General features: G+C 40.8%; 1 protein-coding gene and 1 long non-coding RNA gene across 12 annotated transcripts in view; one reads left to right on the forward strand and one right to left on the reverse strand.

Annotated features, from left to right (window-relative positions):
- Positions 1 to 21,055, reverse strand: part of LOC127078342 (sugar transporter ERD6-like 6) — a 28,720-nt gene extending 7,665 nt beyond the window's left edge. For 2 of the 5 annotated variants that reach the window (XM_051018814.1, XM_051018819.1), the window contains exon 1: positions 20,891 to 21,055. In XM_051018814.1, the coding sequence (XP_050874771.1) occupies positions 20,891 to 20,971 (81 nt within the window). In that variant the 5' untranslated portion in view covers positions 20,972 to 21,055. The other 3 variants (XR_007787832.1, XM_051018801.1, XM_051018795.1) reach the window with 3 other exon arrangements.
- LOC127078372 (uncharacterized) lies at positions 20,631 to 23,138 on the forward strand. Of its 7 annotated transcripts, XR_007787838.1 has the most exons (7): positions 20,658 to 20,914; positions 21,052 to 21,330; positions 21,616 to 21,739; positions 21,865 to 21,967; positions 22,140 to 22,199; positions 22,343 to 22,424; positions 22,814 to 23,138. It is a non-coding gene; the product is annotated as an uncharacterized LOC127078372 (long non-coding RNA). The 7 variants fall into 7 exon arrangements; XR_007787843.1 differs by having other exon boundaries at positions 20,633 to 20,914; positions 21,865 to 22,255; XR_007787844.1 differs by having other exon boundaries at positions 20,654 to 20,914; positions 22,140 to 22,255; positions 22,343 to 23,138.
- Positions 23,139 to 23,338: the final 200 nt, after the last annotated feature.

The following is a 23,338-nucleotide window of genomic DNA, read 5'->3' on the forward strand; positions in this document are numbered from 1 at the left end:
CCAAAGGCTAAAGTTCAGAAGTTCAAGCGGAAGTCAAAGCCAATGTCTCAACATCGGGGAACTAGGATGAATAATCATCAGAAGAGGAAATACCAGGAGTGGAGGTGTCACTACTGTGGTAGGCTTGGACATATCAAAGCCTTCTGCTACTGGATTCATGGTTTCCCTAACCAAGCCTCGCATGGCAGGCCTAAGCATAAGACATATAAGCGATATGTCCCCAGCAAGAAGCAACAATGGTATGCTAGGTTAGCACACACAGCTCTAAGGGCTTCTACCAGAGAAGACTGGTACTTTAACAGTGGATGCTCAAGACATATGACTAGTATGGAAAATTTATTGATGGATATTCAACCTCACACTACCAGCTATGTGACCTTTGGTGATGGTGCCAAAGGAAAAATAAAAGGTGTGGGCAAGCTGGACTGCTCTGGAGTTTCAAAACTGAATAATGTACTGTTAGTAAGAGGACTAACTGCAAATCTCATCAGCATAAGCCAGCTGTGTGATCAAGGATTCTATGTTCAGTTTACTAAGGAGCTGTGCATTGTGACAAATGGTGACAATCAGGAAGTTACGAGAGGAACCAGGTCCAAAGATAACTGTTATCTGTGGGAACCTAAAGTCTCTAACTTTTCCACAATATGCTCCTCAGCCAAGGAAGAACAGGAGGTGAAGCTGTGGCATAGACGACTTGGACATCTCCACTTACGGGGAATGAAGAAGATTATATCCAAGGAAGCAGTCAGAGGGATCCCAAAGCTGCTTATTGATGAAGGAAGAGTCTGTGGAGAATGCCAGGTGGGCAAGCAAACCAAGATGTCACATCCGAAGCTGGGACATCCTACAACTTCCAGAGTTCTGGAACTGTTGCATATGGACTTAATGGGACCTATGCAGGTTGAAAGTCTTGGTGGGAAGAAATATGCCTACGTGGTGGTTGATGATCATTCCAGATACACGTGGATAAGCTTCATCAGAGAGAAGTCAGATACATTTGATGTCTTCAAAGACCTGTTGTCATACGGTGAACTGACTTTAATGGATTTTTAATCGCAATGTCGCGGTTAGCAAGAGTCGCCACCGACTTTTCTTTTATCCCATAAGGAAAGGTGGAAAAGAACAGGAAAGACCTTCATTCAGATTCTTAGGTTCGGGAGGTACGTTATACAAAGGGAAGGTGTTAGCACCCTTTGTATCCATGGTTATCCATGGGCTCTTAATTGCTCAATCATTTATGTTTTCCTTGTTTGAAAAAGGTGGTTGAGAAATGTGTAGGAAATGTTTTGAAAAGGAGAATTTAACTTTGTAATGATTCTTGCATGAATGTATACAAAGTGGTTATCTCGTTTAGCTTTTCGAAAGTAGTTTAGAAAAATATAACTCGGCAATGATCCTAGTACGGATGTATGCTAAGTGGTGATTTTCCAAAAGGATGTTTGAAAGGTGTGAGGTGTGAAAAGTATTTTTTAGGTTATGAATGAGCAATTAAGGGTATACATGTCCGAGGCCTTTCCGGTCATTTCCTATCCTTATGAGGGTAAAACTGTCCTTACTATTGAGAAGTAAGTAGTTTTATCCTTGGGATGTAGAAGGGTCGTCGTAGGGTCATCGATTGGTCATTGAAGGCAACAGTTGTGAGGATACCTTAGCATTCGAAGGGACTATCATCATTTAACCGTAGGCTACACCGAAGGGTCATCGAGGGACAAAATCGTATTTTCGAAGGCAACGTCCGAGGGACTATGATGATTTAACCGAAGGGTCTTTGCTAAGGACATCCCCATATTCGCGGGACATGACCGTAATACCGTAATTGTGGGGTAACGAAGAGAGGTCCGATGTCATTTATTTAAAGTCCATATTTTAACGTTCATTAGGTAATTATGGTGAATTTCCACATTAAAATCAACACATTAAAATCAATCAATACATTAAAAATTAATACATTAAAATTAATTAGGCAATCAATATGAATCTTCACATTAAAGTGAAGTAATTTGGAATCCATCTCCACGAAGGTCTCCCACACGTAAAGTGGAGTACCTAGCCGGCCACTTCATTGGGGATATGGAAGCTTCTACACCATTCAACGCACGGGTTAGAGCATTAGGATAAAATATGATTTGACTATTACCATAAAATGCACATAACAGTTACGAGTTCAGGCCAAACGATGCAAAATCATAATTAAATACACATAAAATGGAACAGGAAAGGGACAAAGCAGCCACTGTCCCGTTCGCCTCTGCCTCGCCTAGAAAAGGCTCAGCGAAGGCTCGCTGCAGGCTCGCTTAGCGATGAGCTAGCGAGCGGCCACGGGTTTGGAGCTTGGCAGCAGCATGACTTCCAAAAACCTGCACTCTTATGGCATTCGATCACAGGCATAGCATATACGATTATACAGGATGTTCATACTTAGATTCACATACGAAATCAGACTACATATCAAACTTTAATCGGAATGCATCATGTAGGTAAAGAATATCAATTGGAAACGTAAAACAGCGGTGATACGCAAACCTGTGTGCAATTGCAAGATTGAGAGGGACTGGCTGTTTGGAGGCTGGATCGAGTTGGGCGGCGGTAGTTTCGGCGCGGATGGGCGGCCTTCAGGGTTTCCGTCTTCCGAATTCTCTGAATCAGCAGGGTTTCTGTGCCAGGGTTTCCGTCCTTTTCCGTCCGTCTTCGTCTGTGTTTCTCCGTTTGCGTCCTCTCTTTCGTGGCTGAAGAGCTGGTATTTATAGTAGTAATGGTGGTGACCTAATGGGCTTAAAATGAGGTCCAAAACTTCAGATTTCCGCAAGCTTCGCTAGGCGAGGGAATTGCTCGCCTAGCGAGCAAGCCATTCTGGGCTTTTTCTGGATCTGATGCTTCGCTGGGCGAGTGTCATGACGAAGTATTCGCTAGGCAAAGGGATTGCTCGCCTAGCGAGCAAGCTATGTTGGGCCCCTTTAGGATTGGGCCTGTTGTGAGCTGGGCTTTTGTTCACTTGATGTCGGTGCCTTGCAGAACAAGTCGGAAGGTCATGAGGAATGCTTTGTAATATCAACGGGCAAATTTTGGGGTATGACAGCTGCCCCTGTTCAATATTCTTGAACCGAGAGAGTAGAATGGTATGTGCCGTTCGTGGTCTGGAGGTGAAAGATTATTGAACACTAGAATGCCCCAAAAATTTGCGCCTGTCCATTAGTCTTGATGGAGATGGGCTTAAAGATGCCATCCAGGTAGTTTGATGACGAGCTTCCGATTGTGTCGTACGTTAGACGATGTCTGAAGACATGGATTTCATACCGGGTCATACGCTAGACCGTATAGTGAGTCATCCATCATGCTGTTGACTTTGCTGGGGAGTCAGAGTATGATATATACTGCTGGGGATAAGGGATCAGAATGGATCATACGCTAGATCATATCTGAGTACCAGAGTGAGCTGTTCGTTAGGCGGATGACTTTGATGGGGATGAAAGACCAGAATGGATCGTACGCTAGATCGTCTCTGAGTTGCAGAATGAGCCGTCCGTTAGGCTGAATCTGCTGAAAAGGGAGTAGTCGTATACTAGACTACCATTCAGAAATGTACCTGTCCGAAGGTAGCATCTGAGGAGATGAAGGTTTAACTTGGTCGTACATTAAACCATATCTGAGCAGAATGAGCCGTCCGTTAGGCTGAATCTGCTGAAAAGGGAGTAGTCGTGTACTAGACCACCATTCAGAAATGTACCTGTCCGAAGGTAGCATCTGAGCAAGGGAGTAGCCGTATACTAGACCACCATTCAGAAATGCACCTGTCCGAAGGTAGCATCTGAGCAAGGGAGTAGCCGTATACTAGACCACCATTCAGAAATGTACCTGTCCGAAGGTAGCATCTGAGCAAGGGAGTAGCCGTATACTAGACTACCATTCAGAAATGTACCTGTCCGAAGGTAGCATCTGAGCAAGGGAGTAGCCGTATACTAGACTACCATTCAGAAATGTACCTGTCCGAAGGTAGCATCTGAGCAAGGGAGTAGCCGTATACTAGACTACCATTCAGAAATGTACCTGTCTGAAGGTAGCATCTGAGCAAGGGAGTAGCCGTATACTAGACCACCATTCAGAAATGTACCTGTCCGAAGGTAGCATCTGAGCAAGGGAGTAGCCGTATACTAGACTACCATTCAGAAATGTACCTGTCCGAAGGTAGCATGAAGGTTTAACTTGGTCGTACATTAAACCATACTTGAGTTGTTAAAGATCAGAATGGATCGTACGTTAGATCGTATCTGAGCTGAAGATCCAAATGGGTCGTACGTTAGACCGTATTGGAGTTGTTGAGAGTCAGAATGGATCGTACGTTAGACCGTATCTGAGCTGAAAGATCCAAATGGGTCGTACGTTAGACCGTATTGGAGTTGTTGAGAGTCAGAATGGATCGTACGTTAGACCGTATCTGAGCTGAAAGAGTCATGTGTCGGGCTGAATCAGAATGAACCGTACGTTAGGCTGTATCCGATAATATTTGTTGTATTTGCAGCGAATATCTGAGGTGGGCTTAGAGATGCCACCATTGGGAGGGTGTCAGAACGTTCGTCAGATGGATCATATCTGAGAGCTGTATTCGAACCTTGAATGTGATCAGGAGGATAATTAGCCTGAAAAATAAAGTTAGTTTCATGCAATGTCATGATGCATGAGATGCTTTATGCTTGTGAACATGGTATGCATATACATGCTATGAAATGATGTAAAGTATATGATGCGGAATGAAGTAAATGTGAGCATTGTATGCAGGTATGTAATATGGAATGATGTAATGAGTGCACTAAGCGTCTGAAACGTTCTTCCAGGGAACTCTACTGGGGAGATAAATTTCAGTCTTCTGGTCGGAGACATTGATATTGATGACCCTGTCTTGGCTGGGGAATACTTGATTTCTGTCTGACGATGGAAACACTCGACAGAGCCTGGCTGGGGATGGAAGAGATGACCTTTCGGTATGGCGGTGCCGACCTCTTCTGGGGAATAATTGGCGTTGCCGGGGAATCGAGTTAGCAACGGACTCCTTGGAAAGCGTGGTTAGACCTTTTCCTTGGTCCTGAAGTCTCGTAGTAATTGCTATTTCCATTCTAGGCATGTATTCTTGATAAACATTGATCATATTCAAATGCATATATCAATTCAAATTAAATCAATGGACGTTTATGCAATCAAAACAGAAAAAGTGAAAACAAAAGCATCTTCTTTTTTTTTTGAGATAAAATTGTATTGATTTTGAAAGAGGGCCTATAAACAGGCAATTTGTGTACAAGGAGACAAACATCCTAGTAAGAGGAAATTGTCAAGAACACAAAGAGAAAGCTATGCAGAGAAAGTCCTGTTGATTTTAATTCCACTACTGTCATTATGTCTTCAAGCCTCTCATCTCCTGTTGTCGGATGAAAGTGATTGGCTTGTTCAGTCCCTTGAACTTGGTTGAAGCAGACAGAGAACGGGGCATAGTCATACGCTTTAATCCCTAATTTTTGCCTGGACCGCCTTTTCAGGTTTTCAGTCCACCGGGATACCCTTTTTTGCCCAAGCCGCCTTTTCAGGTTTTCGACTTGCCGGGTGTACGTCTTTATATGTTTATCCCTAATTTTTGCCCGAACCCTTTTGGTTCGCCGGGATGCCCTTACTTTTGCCTAGGTACGTTGACCTAGCGGGTCTCTTTTATGCGTAGTATTTTTTTAACTATGTCCGCGTTCACAGGATGCGGGAAATCTTCTCCATCCATTGTAGCAAGCATCATGGCTCCACCAGAGAATACCTTCTTAACTACAAGTGGCCCTTCGTATGTGGGAGTCCATTTGCCCCTGGGATCACCTTGTGGTAGAATGATACGCTTTATTACCAAGTCGCCAATTTGATACACCTGTCTCTTGACTCTTTTGTTAAATGCCAGGGTCATGCGTTTCTGATATATCTGCCTATGACATACAGCCGCAAGTCTCTTTTCATCAATCAGATTTATCTGATCGAGTCGAGTTTGAATCCATTCATCCTCATCTAAGCCTGCATCTTTCACAATTCTTAGAAAGGGAATCTGAACTTCCACTGGTAAGACGGCTTCCATTCCGTAGACTAAAGAGAATGGAGTTGCCCCTGTCGAAGTGGGCACTGAAGTGCGATAACCATGGAGAGCAAACGGTAACATCTCATGCCAGTCTTTGTATGTTACTGCTATATTCTTGATATTGTTAGCAGCCTCCATGGCGCCGTTCGTCTTTGGCCGGTACGGAGAAGAGTTATGGTGTTTTATTTTGAACTACATGCGGAGTTCAGTTTAATACCATTATCAGTGATAACTCTTTCAGGAGACAGCAGGTTTCTCGAATGTATATTTGATAAGATCCATCTTAGAAATCAATAAAGTGGTATGATTCAACATATACTGTCTTAGTCGGCGAGCAGCCTAGGCCAAAACGTAGCAAGCTTTCTCGAGCTGCGAGTATCTTGTTTCACAGTCGGTACCTTTTGCTAAGGCAGTGTATGACATGCTCTTTTCGACCAGACTCGTCATGTTGCCCCAATACGCACCCCATTGAATTTTCTAACACGGTCAAATACATGATTAGAGGTCTTCCTTCAACTGGTGGTATCAGAATCGGAGGTTCCTGGAGGTAGTTCTTGATTTTGTCAAAAGCTTCTTGGCATTCGTCATTCCATATCATTTCTTGATTTTTCTTTTTTAGTAATTTGAAGATGGGTTTGCAGGTAGCAGTCAAGTGTGGAATGAATCGGGCAATGTAATTCGAGTGCCCCAAGAAACCTCTGACTTTCTCTCTTGTTTATTTCAGTACCCAGATTTACAATTTCAATTGATTCCTCATGCGGCTGTATAGTCTTTTGTAGTACCAGTCTGGCAAGTTCTCTAGGGACTTCACAATCTTCCTCACTTCCATCCTCGGCTTGGTAGATCGGATTTTCAAAGTCATAATGAACAGTAGCAGAACTATTATCAACAGGATCCAGAGCGGATATGGATACGCAATTTGTTACGTGAGTGTGTGCAAGAAACATAGCTTGTTTGAAAAATAACAAGAAAGATAAAGAGCGCAATATTTGAATGCAAAAAGTCCATTGATTTATTGAATATGAATATGCTTATGAAAATGACAAACCCTTAAAATTAGCTATTATGCCCCGGGTATAGACACAATGCTTTTGAAATACTAAAATAGCAATAACAATTACTCTCGACTAAAGGAAATCGGGATAGTGTCTTCAGCCTTCCAATTGTCGAGTCTGTCACCAATTGTTGGGAAAATCCAGCTATCCAGGTCACAGTCGCTGTCAGCATCTTCTACAGCATTAACAGTCTCGTCATGACTAGGCAGAGGGGCAGTGATGACCTTAGGAGTCTCCGGAGGATCAGAGGTAGCCGCCTGTATCTTTCCACTTCGAATGCCGTTTTCAACATGTTCACCTGTCAATATAAGTTCAGTGAAACCCGATGAGGAACTCCTCAATAGATGGCTGTAGAATGGGCCAGTCAGCGTGCTCATGAACATGTCCACTAACTCTCTGTCAGTCAGAGGAGGTTTGACTCTGCCAGCCAAATCTCTCCATTTTTGAGCATATTCTTTAAAGCTTTCTTTAGATCCCATAGTCATATTCTGCAACTGTAGCCGAGTAGGCGCTAATTCAGAATTGTACTGGTAGTGTTTGTAGAAAGCTGTCGCTAAATCAGTCCAGGTGCGGATGTCAGAGCTCTCGAGCTGATAATACCATTCCAACTGTGTGCCAGACAGACTCTCTTGGAAGAAATGGATCCATAGCTTCCTGTCAGTGGTATGCGGCTGAATCTTTCTCACATAAGCCCTTAAATGCATCTGAGGACAGGATGCACCATCGTACTTAGTGAAAGTGGGGATTTTGAATTTGCGGGGAATGGTCACATCGGAGACCAGACCCAAACTCTCGAAATCTAGACCAAGCGCCTTCTGACCCTCCATAGCTATCATACGTTCTTCCAGCAATTTGTACTTATCATCTCTTGGAGAGTACTGTTCGTTTTCATAGTCTTCATCATCATCCTCAGGGTTAAAAAGATCAACATTCTCATCTTCGGAATCTGTCTCTGTTTCTTCTTCTTGATCCTTCGGAATTCTAATCTCGACTCTTGCGGCCTGTCGCTTAAGCTTTCTTCCCGGGTTAATGTAACTCACAGGTTTCTTGTCTTTCTTTTCCTCGAGCAAAAGAGCCTTAAGTTCCTCTTGCCCCTTGGATAAGTTCAAGATCATCTCCTGGATTTGGGCATTCTGAGCCTGGAGATCTTTGACAGCTTGTTCGAGATCCATTTTTTCTGTGTAAGAGGCAGACCGTGAGAATATGGTCCTTTGGAATACCTGTTATGCGATGTTATGTTATGCGATGCAATGTATGAAATGTTTTCAAGGACTTTTGGAATTTAACTTTGCGTAAATCACCAACAAGGGAGAAAAAAAAAATTTCAATGTTCATTACAAAAGGAATAATAGTAAAATACAATGAAAGCTCAAGTCTCCCAGGGGCGACTTCTTTTTGGGCGAAGATATGCATTGAGTCTTCGTTCCTCATTAAGCTGGCTGGCGAGCTCTAGTACTTTCTTCCTTTCTGCATTGAACTGAGCTTCGAAAGTATCTCTCTCCTCTCTCAACTGGGTCCAGGATCTTTTCAATTCCTCAACATCAGTAGGCATATCTGGGTAAGAAATGATCTGGGAAGTGCCTCCTTCGACCTCTGATTCAACAATCAATGGTCCAACCGCGAGATATGGCATGGCAAGTTCGCGAGCTCTGGCGCGTACCCATCTGAGATAAGGCTCCATAGGAATAGAATTTTTCTTTCCTAAAGTGCTTCTTTTCACCATGCCCCAAGCTCGTACAAACCTTTGGCGGAGACCTCGAGAGTCATTGTCATAGTCAAACACTGTACCTTGAATAATCATTTCATGTGGACTATCTCTTCGAGCATACCCAAACTGACGTAAGGCTAAGGCAGGATTATAAGTAATACCTCCTCTTATCCCCATGAGTGGTACATTAGGGAATTCTCCACATCGGTCGATGATGATAACATTTTCTCTGAGGTTAGAACACCACCGGATGTCTGAATGGGAGAGTGCCATTATCCTTTGAGACCATTTCAGATTTTGATCATTCTTCAAGACTGATTGAGGGAGGTGCGAAATAAACCACCTAGACAACAAAGGTATGCAGCACATGAGAGTCCCTTGTCTCTTCATAGTACGAGTGTGAAGGGAATGCAAGACATCTCCAAGCAAGGTAGGCACAGGGTTATGAGTGAGGAATATCTTAATAGCATTCACATCTATGAATTGGTCCGGATTAGGGAATAGCACCAAACCATAGATTAGCAATGCTAGAACATCTTCAAAAGCATGGACATTCATAACTTTTAGGAATTCTCGGGCCTTACTTATCAGAAATTTGGCAAGTAAACCTTTCATTCCACTCCTCGTTACCCAATTGGTCTCAATGTCAGACTTTGTCATGTGTAAAGCTGCGGCAACTTCTTCAGAGTTTGGCATCTTTTCTAAACCACTGAAAGGTATTTGATCCAGGATAGGTATCCCAAGCAGCTGGGAGAATTCTTCTAATGTGGGTACCAACTGATAATCTGGGAAAGTGAAGCAATGATGTTTAGGATCGAAGAACTGGAATAGGACTCTCATCATATCTTCTTTGAAACCAGTGGTAACTAAGTTGAGAAGATGACCATGTTTCTTGTTGAACTGAGCATGATCGGGGAGTTCTGACACCAAATCCTTGAGTTGAGGAGAGATTGCTACAAGATTGATCCGGATAGTCTTCCTGGAAGCCATGACCTGTTTAACAGAGCAAAGCTAAATTCCTAAGTCCTTGAAATGGTTAGTATAATGCCATGATGTTATGATGTCATGATGTTATGATGTTATGATGTTATGCAAGCAGAGACATGTCACACAACAATCAGTCCTAGGTTTTAAGGCTTGCATGAGTTCCATAGGTAAATACCCTCCCCACTGAAGTTTGGTTGGTTCAACCTGTCCTAGAATAGTAACCAGGTTCTAGAAGGATCTCAGATCATCGACCTTTCTTTAGGTCCACTTCAGTGCAACACCAAGTGGTTGACCGAAGCTTCCCTAAAGTCCAATCTCAAAGAGTGTAGTATCGAGTATCAACCAACCTCAGTCGGAACCGAAGCCAGTTCTCTCCCTACTTTCTAATGGCTAGGATGAGTCAATTAGGGTTCTAAAGGTCTGGTTAATGCTTTGATGACACCACGCGAATGCCAAATTTTTCCTCAAGTAAACATGAGGAACATCAGGACATCCAAAGTGTCACATTAACCGTAGCCATCATTTCAACCATTCCAGTATACGCCGGATAGTCGCGATGATCTATTGCTACTTACCTAAGGTACACTAGATCCAGGTGTATGATCTTTCACTCAACAATACCTTTAAAACGAAGGAACAATTAGGAAAACATGAATGGTTTTTTTTTAAGATGGACCTCTCTTTGTAGTCCCCAGCAGAGTCGCCAGTTCTGTCATACGGTGAACTGACTTTAATGGATTTTTAATCGCAATGTCGCGGTTAGCAAGAGTCGCCACCGACTTTTCTTTTATCCCATAAGGAAAGGTGGAAAAGAACAGGAAAGACCTTCATTCAGATTCTTAGGTTCGGGAGGTACGTTATACAAAGGGAAGGTGTTAGCACCCTTTGTATCCATGGTTATCCATGGGCTCTTAATTGCTCAATCATTTATGTTTTCCTTGTTTGAAAAAGGTGGTTGAGAAATGTGTAGGAAATGTTTTGAAAAGGAGAATTTAACTTTGTAATGATTCTTGCATGAATGTATACAAAGTGGTTATCTCGTTTAGCTTTTCGAAAGTAGTTTAGAAAAATATAACTCGGCAATGATCCTAGTACGGATGTATGCTAAGTGGTGATTTTCCAAAAGGATGTTTGAAAGGTGTGAGGTGTGAAAAGTATTTTTTAGGTTATGAATGAGCAATTAAGGGTATACCTGTCCGAGGCCTTTCCGGTCATTTCCTATCCTTATGAGGGTAAAACTGTCCTTACTATTGAGAAGTAAGTAGTTTTATCCTTGGGATGTAGAAGGGTCGTCGTAGGGTCATCGATTGGTCATTGAAGGCAACAGTTGTGAGGATACCTTAGCATTCGAAGGGACTATCATCATTTAACCGTAGGCTACACCGAAGGGTCATCGAGGGACAAAATCGTATTTTCGAAGGCAACGTCCGAGGGACTATGATGATTTAACCGAAGGGTCTTTGCTAAGGACATCCCCATATTCGCGGGACATGACCGTAATACCGTAATTGTGGGGTAACGAAGAGAGGTCCGATGTCATTTATTTAAAGTCCATATTTTAACGTTCATTAGGTAATTATGGTGAATTTCCACATTAAAATCAACACATTAAAATCAATCAATACATTAAAAATTAATACATTAAAATTAATTAGGCAATCAATATGAATCTTCACATTAAAGTGAAGTAATTTGGAATCCATCTCCACGAAGGTCTCCCACACGTAAAGTGGAGTACCTAGCCGGCCACTTCATTGGGGATATGGAAGCTTCTACACCATTCAACGCACGGGTTAGAGCATTAGGATAAAATATGATTTGACTATTACCATAAAATGCACATAACAGTTACGAGTTCAGGCCAAACGATGCAAAATCATAATTAAATACACATAAAATGGAACAGCAAAGGGACAAAGCAGCCACTGTCCCGTTCGCCTCTGCCTCGCCTAGCGAAGGCTCAGCGAAGGCTCGCTGCAGGCTCGCTTAGCGATGAGCTAGCGAGCGGCCACGGGTTTGGAGCTTGGCAGCAGCATGACTTCCAAAAACCTGCACTCTTATGGCATTCGATCACAGGCATAGCATATACGATTATACAGGATGTTCATACTTAGATTCACATACGAAATCAGACTACATATCAAACTTTAATCGGAATGCATCATGTAGGTAAAGAATATCAATTGGAAACGTAAAACAGCGGTGATACGCAAACCTGTGTGCAATTGCAAGATTGAGAGGGACTGGCTGTTTGGAGGCTGGATCGAGTTGGGCGGCGGTAGTTTCGGCGCGGATGGGCGGCCTTCAGGGTTTCCGTCTTCCGAATTCTCTGAATCAGCAGGGTTTCTGTGCCAGGGTTTCCGTCCTTTTCCGTCCGTCTTCGTCTGTGTTTCTCCGTTTGCATCCTCTCTTTCGTGGCTGAAGAGCTGGTATTTATAGTAGTAGTGGTGGTGACCTAATGGGCTTAAAATGAGGTCCAAAACTTCAGATTTCCGCAAGCTTCGCTAGGCGAGGGAATTGCTCGCCTAGCGAGCAAGCCATTCTGGGCTTTTTCTGGATCTGATGCTTCGCTGGGCGAGTGTCATGACGAAGTATTCGCTAGGCGAAGGGATTGCTCGCCTAGCGAGCAAGCTATGTTGGGCCCCTTTAGGATTGGGCCTGTTGTGAGCTGGGCTTTTGTTCACTTGATGTCGGTGCCTTGCAGAACAAGTCGGAAGGTCTTGAGGAATGCTTTGTAATATCAACGGGCAAATTTTGGGGTATGACACCTGTGCACCAGACTTCAAAGGGAAAAGGATAGTTGTGTGGTCCGGATTAGGAGTGATCATGGTACGGAGTTCAAGAATTCCAAGTTTGATGAGTTTTGCTCGTCTGAAGGAATAAGTCATGAGTTCTCCTCCCCTATAACTCCCCAGCAGAATGGGATAGTTGAAAGAAAAAATAGAACTATTCAAGAATCTGCCAGAGCAATGATTCATGCAAAGAAGCTCCCCATGCACTTTTGGGCTGAAGCAATGAATACCGTGTGCTATGTTCACAACAGAGTCACCTTGAGAAAAGGAACCTCCTCCACTCTATATGAAATATGGAAAGGCAGAAAACCCACAGTGAAGTACTTTCATATCTTTGGAAGTAAATGCTACATTCTCACAGATCGTGAACAGAGAAGGAAGCTGGATTCCAAAAGTGATGAAGGTATATTTCTAGGATACTCCACTAACAACAGAGCCTACAGAGTGTTCAACTACATGACCAATGTCCTGATGGAATCCATAAATGTTATTGTGGATGATAAAGAGGAAGGGATCGATGTCATAGAGGATGTTGAAACATTCCTTGACAGTTCAACTGACATTCCAGTCAAGTCTGAAGAAGTACAGGAACCTCCTCCTGAATGTGAAGTAGATGCAACCACCAAAATGCCATCTATCAGAATTCAGAAAGACCACCCTAAGGATCTTATCATAGGGGATCCTAATAGTGGTGTGACTACCAGGTCACGGGGAATAAGCTCAAATTCCTGCTTTGTATCCAAGGTTGAACCAAAGAATGTGAAAGAAGCCCTGACTGACGAGTACTGGATCAATGCCATGCAAGAGGAACTTGAGCAGTTCAAAAGAAATGAAGTATGGGAGCTAGTCCCAAGACCTGAAGGGACCAACATCATTGGTACCAAGTGGATCTACAAAAACAAATCTGATGAGAAAGGAGTAATTACTAGGAATAAAGCAAGACTAGTAGCTCAAGGATACACTCAAGTTGAAGGGGTTGATTTTGATGAGACATTTGCTCTTGTGGCTAGGCTTGAGTCCATCAGATTGTTGTTAGGGGTAGCATGCATTCTGAAGTTTAAACTATTCCAAATAGATGTGAAGAGTGCATTCTTGAATGGCTACTTGAATGAAGAAGTCTATGTGGAACAACCTAAAGGGTTCTGTGATCCTAACCAACCTAAGCATGTATACAAGTTGAGGAAAGCCCTGTATGGGTTGAAACAAGCACCTAGAGCATGGTATGAAAGGTTGACCGAATTTCTGACCTCAAATGGATACAGAAAAGGTGGACTAGATAAAACCTTGTTCGTGAAGGATGAAGACGGCAAAATCATGATTGCTCAAATCTATGTGGATGATATAGTCTTTGGTGGTATGTCAGAACAAATGGTATCACATTTTGTTCAACAGGTGCAATCTAAGTTTGAAATGAGTCTGGTTGGGGAACTAACCTACTTTCTTGGAATGCAAGTCAACCAAATGGAGGACTCTATGTTCCTCTCCCAAAGCAAGTATGCCAAAAACATCGTTAAGAAGTTTGGTATGGATAATGCTAGGCACAAAAGGACTCCTGCTCCTACTCATCTGAAGTTAACCAAAGATGATGGAGGGCCTAGTGTTGATCAATGCTTGTATAGAAGCATGATAGGCAGTCTACTATATCTAACTGCAAGTAGACCTGACATCTCTTATGCAGTTGGAGTGTGTGCGAGATACCAAGCAGAGCCTAAGATGAGCCACTTGAATCAAGTCAAAAGGATTCTCAAGTACATCAATGGGACTTGTGACTATGGAATGATGTACTCACATGGGTCTGAGCCTGTCCTATCTGGGTACTGTGATGCTGACTGGGCTGGGAGTGCTGATGACAGAAAAAGCACATCAGGAGGATGTTTCTTCTTGGGAGACAATCTCATATTTTGGTTCAGCAAGAAGCAGAATTGTGTATCTCTGTCCACTACAGAGGCTGAATACATAGCTGCTGGAAGCAGCTGTTCCCAACTGGTTTGGATGAAACAGATGCTCACTGAGTACAATGTCACTCAAAATGTCATGACATTGTTCTGTGATAATCTCAGTGCCATCAATATCTCCAAGAATCCCATCCAACACAGCAGGACCAAACATATTGACATTAGACACCACTTCATCAGAGATCTGGTGGAAGACAAGGTGATTTACTTTGGAACATGTAGCCACTGAACTTCAACTGGCTGACATATTTACAAAGGCTCTGGATGCTACTCAGTTTGAAAACTTAAGGGGCAAACTGGGAATATGTCTCTCTGAGACCTTATAGCAATCACTGATGTTTGGAATGTATTTATTAGAACTATGTTCTGATTGGTCAACAGATCATAGCTTTACCACCTGCAACAAGTGTGGCAACAAGAGGGTAAGGAGACACCCTAACGTGAGAAGACCTATGCACCTGCAGGAATTCAAGGACGCTGTTCATGCAGGAGTGGTTCTGGATGTCAGAAACAAAGTCATGGCATCTGATATGGTTGTACCTACAGTCAAGCAAAAGTGGGTGATTACTTGATCAAAGCTGTGAAGCAAGATCAAGTGGGTACTAACTTGGTTGAAACTGTGAAGTAAAACCAAGTCTGTAAGTCTGTCATTTTTTTCTGTTTATGTTGTTGGCTTTGGCAACATTTGTGACAAAAAGGGGGAGTAACAGGTGATACCCCAGACAACAGATTGGTCTGTGAAAACAGACGTTCATGACAGATTCGAAGATTCCCCCCTGCAGCTGATGTGTGCTGCTGTGTGAAGTTTTTATTTAACTTCCATGTATGTGAGTATGCTGCCACTCTGAGTGTATTAGCTAGGTTTCTTTCCTGCTAGATGTGTGATTCCGCTGCTATGAACTCTGTTATGGGGATCAAAGTGTTTTAGCCAAAAATTTGCCAAAGGGGGAGTTTGTAGGTGTTTAATTGGCTGCATTATATGGTAAAACACTAGCTGGATTATAATGTCTTGACTGATGTCATGACATGGTGTGTATGTGTGACTGCATTGTAGGTTAGAATATCTAACTGTACTCTGATGTCTTGACTGATGTCATGACACACTTGAGTAGTTACTGCAGGATTAGCTAATACAGGATTTATTGAATGTCAAACTGGATACTGTGACATTCATCCCTGGCAGCAGATACTGAGGAATAGAACAGTTGGTGTTCTGTTAAGACCTCAGTATTCATTTGCAGTCTGGTTATCAAGGAAAAACCAGACCTGGCATAAGGCCTACTGTATGAATGTCAAACTGGATGTTATGACATTCATCATGGACAGTATATACTGAATAATAGACAGAGTGGTGTTCTGCTACACTTCAGTATGTTTCTTAGTTTGTTCTCCAAGAGGATAACAGAACTAACTTAAGGTCAAATGTGTAAATGTCAAATTGGATACTTTGACATTTATTAATGTAAGTTGTTACTGTAGTATGGTCATTTTGGTCATGTATAGGTCAGCAAAATTGTACAGTCTGTTTTCTGGAAAAACAGACTCAGCATATGATCCTTGATGTCAAGCTGAATGTCGTGACATTCATTCCTGACAGCATATGCTATATTGTAGGTTGTTCAGTTTTCTGTTTCAGCTTTTTCTTAGGCTATTCTTCAGGAATTCAACAGCTTAGAGAAAAACCAGGAAATCAACAACCAAGCTACATTTAATGAACCTAACAAATAGCCTATTTGTTAGTAACCTAGATATTGAATTTATGGGAACTCGCGTGACCTTAAATTCAGGAGAATACAAGTGCAAAAGCCCAGGTATTGCAATATAAAAGGAAGGCGTTCCTTCATTCAGTTTTGGGGATTTTGAGGCGTGAAGATTAAGTGTGTCCATCATACTTCACTGCTGTATTTTTGTGAGTCTTGTATTAGACATATCTTGTAAGCCAAGCCATTATCACGTTGATGATTGTTTTGGTATAGGGTGTTCATTGAGTTGTAAGTGTTGTGTCGCTCAAAGCTTTTAAGCGTGAGTGCTGTGTATCTTGATTAAAGTTGTTAAGCACAATCAAGAGTTGTTTGAAGTGTGACTTCAAAGGTGTCTTTAATATTGATTAAAGGTAGTAATCACTGAGGTGATTGAGGGGGAGTGAGTAGGAACTCTGATCTTAGAGTAAGATTGAAATTGCATTGGGTAGGGATTAAGTAACAAGTTGTAAACGGGTGAGTTTAGCTTTGAATTAATACTACTGATAGTGGATTTCCTCCCTGGCTTGGTAGCCCCCAGATGTAGGTCATGTTGGACTGAACTGGGTAAACAATTACTTGTGTTATTTACTGCACTTACTGTTAAGTTCTGCATAATTCTTGTCTGTGCAGAATTGGATGTCATGACAACCCGTGTGACATCTAAAGTCTGATAACTAGAATTTCAGTAGTTTTTCTTAATGGATTAGTTAGAGATCTTATGATTATTAGATTAGAATTAGATTTTAATCTTAATTAGTTTAATTAAGTTTTAGAGTTACGATTAGCCTGATTAGGTTAGTTAGATTTAGAGTTTTGATTGATATTAGAATTTTTAGAAATGTTGATAACTAGTTTTAGTTAGATTTTAAAAAAATTAGAACTAATTACATTTAATTGATTTTCATTAGGATTTCATGATTAAGATTTAATTCAATATCAATATTATTGTGAAATGGTCATTTTACCCCTTAAGGGTTTATTTTGTTATTTTGGCCATATAAATGCATGCTCCCTTAGGATTAATTTTGACTTAGGATTTTAATTACTTTTAAATAAAGTTTTGATTAACAATTGCATGCTCCCCTATGAATAGTCTTTGAATTTAATTCTAACCATTAGATTAGGATTAATCATAGATCTCAAAATTAATTCCAACCCTCGATTCAAGTTGATCAAAAGAAATTTTGATCAACTAAATCCTTTGATCTTGTATAATCCCACAGTCTAATTCAAGTGATCAAAAGATCCTTGATCATTTGATATGACTCTTTCTGTAAGTTGTGGAGCTCGAAGCCTCAAGTCAGACTCTAGATCAAGGCATCCCCAGTCATATCAAGTAGCAGATCATACAAGATACATTAGTGGTTGTTCTTCAAGAGCTTGTTAATCAAAGTTGGAATTGCGTGGCATGAGCCTTAAGCAATAGAGAACGATTGAGAGTGGAGAATTCCATTAATTCATTCTGAATATCTTTGGGTACGAGACGCTTGACCCAGTTGCTCATTAAAGCTAGCCAAAATATACCCGAACATATCGCATGCTCGAACATACAACAGAGTCACCATCGAACTTTATTTATTGCCGAAGGAAATGAAGAACATTGATAAAACCCGAGGGAAAGATATATGTTGGGTAAGGAAGTCAGTTATGCAAGGGGGAGGTATTAGCACCCCAAACATTCATGGTACTCCATGGGAACCGTTTTGATTGTTCTCACTCAAATGGGTGTGATATCTAAAGATTACTCGCAAAAGAATGGGGGAAAAGGAAAAAAAGAATAGATAAATTGCTCGGTGAGGATTAGGGCCCTCGTGCTTACGTGTCCTCATAATGCAATTAGGAGTTCAGAGCTCCGTAGTTCAAAGAACTAGTGGTGGGAGGTGAAAAGAATTGTGATAACAGTATGGTCTAAACCAAAGGATGGTGTGATTTGAACTCCGACAAGGGGTGATAGATGAACCCAAGAGTAAAACTGGTATGAACCAACAAGTGAAGGGTCTGAGGCATGGTATCACTGTCTTGGAATAATCGAAAATAAAAGGTTGCCTATATACGGATGCAAAGTAGGTAAGGAGATGTTTGTCTAAGCTACAAGGTCTGACAAGACAAATAAATCGGCTCTTGGTTCACAAAGAGGTACAAGATGGAGCTCAAAGGGATAATGTATTTGGCTCAAAGAATAGGGTATATCACATGAAGTGACTGAAGGTAGAGTATGAATGTATCATGGAAATGAACGGAATGAATGAGCAAAGTCACAAAATTGAAGAATTTGGTAACAAGTGATCAAAAAGGTATAGTTTGAAACCAAAGGTATGGTGTATTGGAATCCATAGGAGAAATGGGATTTGTACCATAGAGGGAAACAAGCATATTGGTCAAAAAAGAAGGAATTAAATGTCTAGGGATTATCCAAACAACTCTTGGTACGAATGCAGACTTTTCATTAGGCGTCATAAAAGGATATATATGGGTACCCAAAGAAAGTGTATATGATTTCAAAGAAACGATATGTCACTAGAGTGAACGGTTTATGATTGAAGGTAGATCATTGATCATGAAAGATATGGATGGTACCCTAAGGCAGAAAGAGGAATAATTAAAAGTATTCTCACCAAGGATTCGCATCCTCGTGCCTATGTATTATCATCGTGCAATGAGAAAGTCAGAGCAATCGTAGTTCGTGGAACCACGCAAACAAAGGAGATAAGAAGTATTTGCCTAGGCAACTAGGACTAACAAGACAAACAACTTCCAGAATATGATAGCAGTAAGGAGAAAGTATAAATTGTACCAACAGAATGGTAAAATAGGAACTCACAAAGGAAAACTGCCTTTGAATCCAAAAATGGAAAGGTACAGACTAAGACGTGGAGGAACAAAGACATACCCACTGTATTGTCTTACCAAAAAAATGAATTAGATAGGTACAAGCTAAACGAATATTGGTTCACAAGATGGCCAAATGTCCTAAAAGGAGGAGTATGAGGCCCACAAGAAAGTATTGTTAGGTACAAGGAAGAATGTATCATTTGTTGGAGGGACAAACAGTTCGAGATCAAAGAAGAATAGTATCTTGGATCCATGCAGGAATACACTTTTAACTGAAGAGAGAAAGAGGTATTGACTAGGATATGGAGAGACCTAGGCATACCCACTCCTGTCATAACCAGAAACAAAGGGAATTAAATGTTTGGGTACAGGCCAAACAGCTCTTGGTTCACAAGGCAGACTATTCATTATGCATCCTAAAAGGATGAACATGGAAACCAAGGAACAATAGTATTCAATCTCAAAAAGATGGTATTGATTGATGAGTGAAGAATGATTGATTAATAAATAGGGTAGCTCGCGAAGAACCTGAATTCTCCTGCCTACGTATCCTTATAGTGCAATAAGAAAATCAGAGCTTTCGTAGTCCAGCCCACTGAGGCTGAAAACAAGATGATTAAGGAGGCAAGAGGAGTGATAGAATGATTGAAATAGTGGAATAAACTTGTTACTTGATAAGAATTACACTGAAGTCTATGAGTAAAGGCACATACGATAAGCAACGGGTCAAACGTCCTGCACCCAAAGATATCCAGACTGAGTGTAGGAAAGCTTCAGTCTCATTCCTTCTTTACTACTTAAGGCTCGTATCATGTAATTCTCATCTTGACTTTCAAGTTGAAGGAGAATAGTCTTTGTTGTTTATTGCAATGATGAAGAGAGAGAGAGAGAGAGAGAGACTTGACAGTTGATTGACGAGAATCACACTAAAGTCTATGAATAAGGGCGAACACTTTGAATAGTTAGGGTCTACGCCCCGTACGCAAAGTCACTCTAGATAAGGATGGGAGAAACTATGTCTCATCATTCCCTACTGCTTAAGGCTCATGTCGTGTGATACTTCTTATAACTGACAAGTTGTTGGATAAGAATCTTCATTGTTGATCCTTGTATTGATGTTGTCTTATATGAAGAAGACTTGGTAGTTTATTCGATTCGTATTACACTAAAGTATATGAATAAGGGCGAACGCTTTGAGTAGCTAGGGCATACACCCCGTACGCAAAGTCACTCTAGACAAGGATAGGAAAAACTATGTCTCATCACTCCTTATTACTTAAGACATGTATCGTATAATTTGAATCGTATTTACCAAGTGTTGACATTTGATTTATCATGTATAACCCGCTACTTGATGTGACTGGGGATGCCTTGACCGAAGATCTGACTTGAGGCCTTGAGCTCTACAGCTTACAGAAAAAAGTCTTATTAAGTGACCAAAGGTCTTTTGGTCACTCAAATTAGATTGTGGGGTTATACAAATTCAAAGGATTTAATCGATCAAAATTATTTTGATTGATTTGAATCGGAGGACTTTGAATAAAGGTTATAATTGAGTTAAACTATCCGAAGGGATGATGATAATATGTGGTTCAACTTGATTAAAATTCTATACGCTTGTGAGCCTCAACTCATGAATTCGCATTGGTCAAATAATAAGAAAATCGTAACGGCATCCATGGCAATAAACTTAACCGCATTGAAGCGAGAAGAGGAAGAACTTACCGATATCGCCGCGGAGGAAAATAGGTAAATCCTATACGCTTCTTCTGAATCTTCACTTTCCGTTCTTTGATTACTGGTCATCGCTTTTCGTGAATTGCGTGAGGATTGATTTATGTTGTCGTTTTGGCGTGTTCTGTGTATTGCTATATTGCATGTTGTAGTGTGAAATCCCCCGATTGCGGAATTGCGGTAAATCTTCGGTTGCAGAGTGGTGAGAAGCAAAGAAATCACAAGGAGAACCAATGATACAAGATGAGGCGATGGAAGCCAGATCAACAAAACTCTGATTGAGAGATTGAGAGGATGAAGGTTGAAGAAGATTACAGGTTTTTGAGCAGCCAGAAAAATGATTGAAGGTGAGGTTGGAGGAGATTGGTTGGCTGCAGAATCGGATTATGGATTTTTGGTGAAAGGAAAAAACTATCTCTCCAATGAATCATGTGAGTTATTTATAGAACTATTCTCCACCAATTCTGTTAGAAATTCATCATAAATTTCAATGAAATGCACTCTAAATTCTATTGAAATTCAAAATGAGTTGGTTAGAAGTGTTAAGGAGTCAGTTAAGTTGTTAAGATCAGTTAGTTAGTTAGTTAATGAATTGTTAAATCAGTTAGAAATTCAAATTCACATGAAATCCAAATGAAAATTAAAGTGAAAATTCTTCCCAAACGAACTTATGTTAATTGAAATTTCAAGTTGACAAATGTGTTTTTGTTAATTAGTTTTTCTTGTGGAAGTGCATTGGATTGGATCATGGCTTCGGATTTGCTCGATTCACCAACATTCTTCCTTTGTCTTCGTCACGAGTTTCACACTTTTTGGAAACAACATGAAGCTCATATTGAAGTAAGTTAATTTCTCTTTTCATATGCTTCTACGATGCTCAACTTTGGCTTTACCGTGAGTTCTTTCTTTACTTGGTTTGACCAGTATGTTGGCATGCTAACAGTGAGAGTTTTTTCCAACTGCAGTTTCTGTTCTTTGCTGATGCGAGTGGATAACGTGTTAGGTCTCTCTCCATCACGAACCGTTTTCAAGCAATGTTTTGATTCCCTTAACTGAAAATTCTGCCAAGTAAGAAAAACAGTTATTTTGAGTGAACGCGATAGCTACTAATTGGTTTGTCGTTCACTTATTAATGCTTGGTGCATGTTTGTTGCACGACTTCGATAAAGCTTGTTAGTTTTGCTTGATGGGTAGCTGACTGTAGGGTGATTTAATAAATAAGTTATTGTGTATGTTGCAGGTCCGGCTCAAGGAAATGGTTTATTGGCTTATTGGAATCGTTTTTTTTTGCATTCTGCAGGTTAGAGGCGATTGAAACTAGTTAGTTTGTTCCTGTTTTGGCTTGCTACTTCTATGGTTTGTTGCAGAATCTGTTTTCATGTGCAGTTAGCTTATTAGGCCGTGACGCCGTTAACTCTTATAGATTGTTGGGTTGTGATGCAGGTTAATTGGCTTAATTTACTACAGGTGGAACGTCATGGATTTAATGTCGTTATTTTGTGTTGTTGTGTATGCATTTGCCATGGTATGCTCATGTGATGCTTTTGTTTTGAATTTTCTGGCGCTTTTGTCATGGTTGTTAATGATGGTTAATGAGCTTTGTTAAATCCTGTTAGTTGTTAGTTGAATGAGATTAGCTACCTTGAGTTAGTTATTATGTATTGCACTTCACTTGGTGACAAATTAATGGAGTTAGTCTTGAAATGTTAATGTGGTTGTTAGTTAGTGAAATCGAGTTAGTATCGTCATGAGAAATTGTTTGATACTGAAAGTGAATTGTTAGTTGCAATGCTTCTAGATGAATGTCGGTGCATGACTGTTAGCATGTATGGTGCTAGGATGAATTAAATTGGATTTATGACATGGCTATGTTATGAATGTGAACTAAAACGTGATTTAAATTACATGGTACAGGTTGAAACCTGCTCAAGGCCGAGACTTGCTCATGCTGCGGCGGATCACATCCTTGATGTCACTTGGTTCATGTTGGGTTTATCTTTAGTCATGTCATATTTTGTTTGTGAGGTGTAAGGATTATGTTAGGTATCATAAAGAATTAGTGTAGGTCTTGGAACCCTTTGTAAAAACAACAAGCAGTGTCACATTTCAATGCCAATTCTAGCAATGTATTAGATGTGGAATTTTGTATGAATAAGTTTGTAATGGAAATGTGGGAAATTGAATGGATTTATGTAATGTAATGTGTATTGAATCAAAATTTTGGATTTTGGTTGTGAAATGTATACTATTTGTGATTGAAATGAAAGTTAATTCTTGAACTAATGCATTGAACTATTCTGAAACTTGTATAATATGGAAATGGATTTGAATGTTTGGAATTGTATGTGCTTGAAAGTGAATTGAATGGTCATAAAATATATGAAAATGGCAACATTTTGGATGGTTGGGAATTGACTTGTATTGATCTGTAATTGCAGA

The sequence above is a fragment of the Lathyrus oleraceus genome, chromosome 1 (genome assembly GCF_024323335.1).
Source record: "Lathyrus oleraceus cultivar Zhongwan6 chromosome 1, CAAS_Psat_ZW6_1.0, whole genome shotgun sequence".
NCBI lineage: Eukaryota > Viridiplantae > Streptophyta > Magnoliopsida > Fabales > Fabaceae > Lathyrus > Lathyrus oleraceus.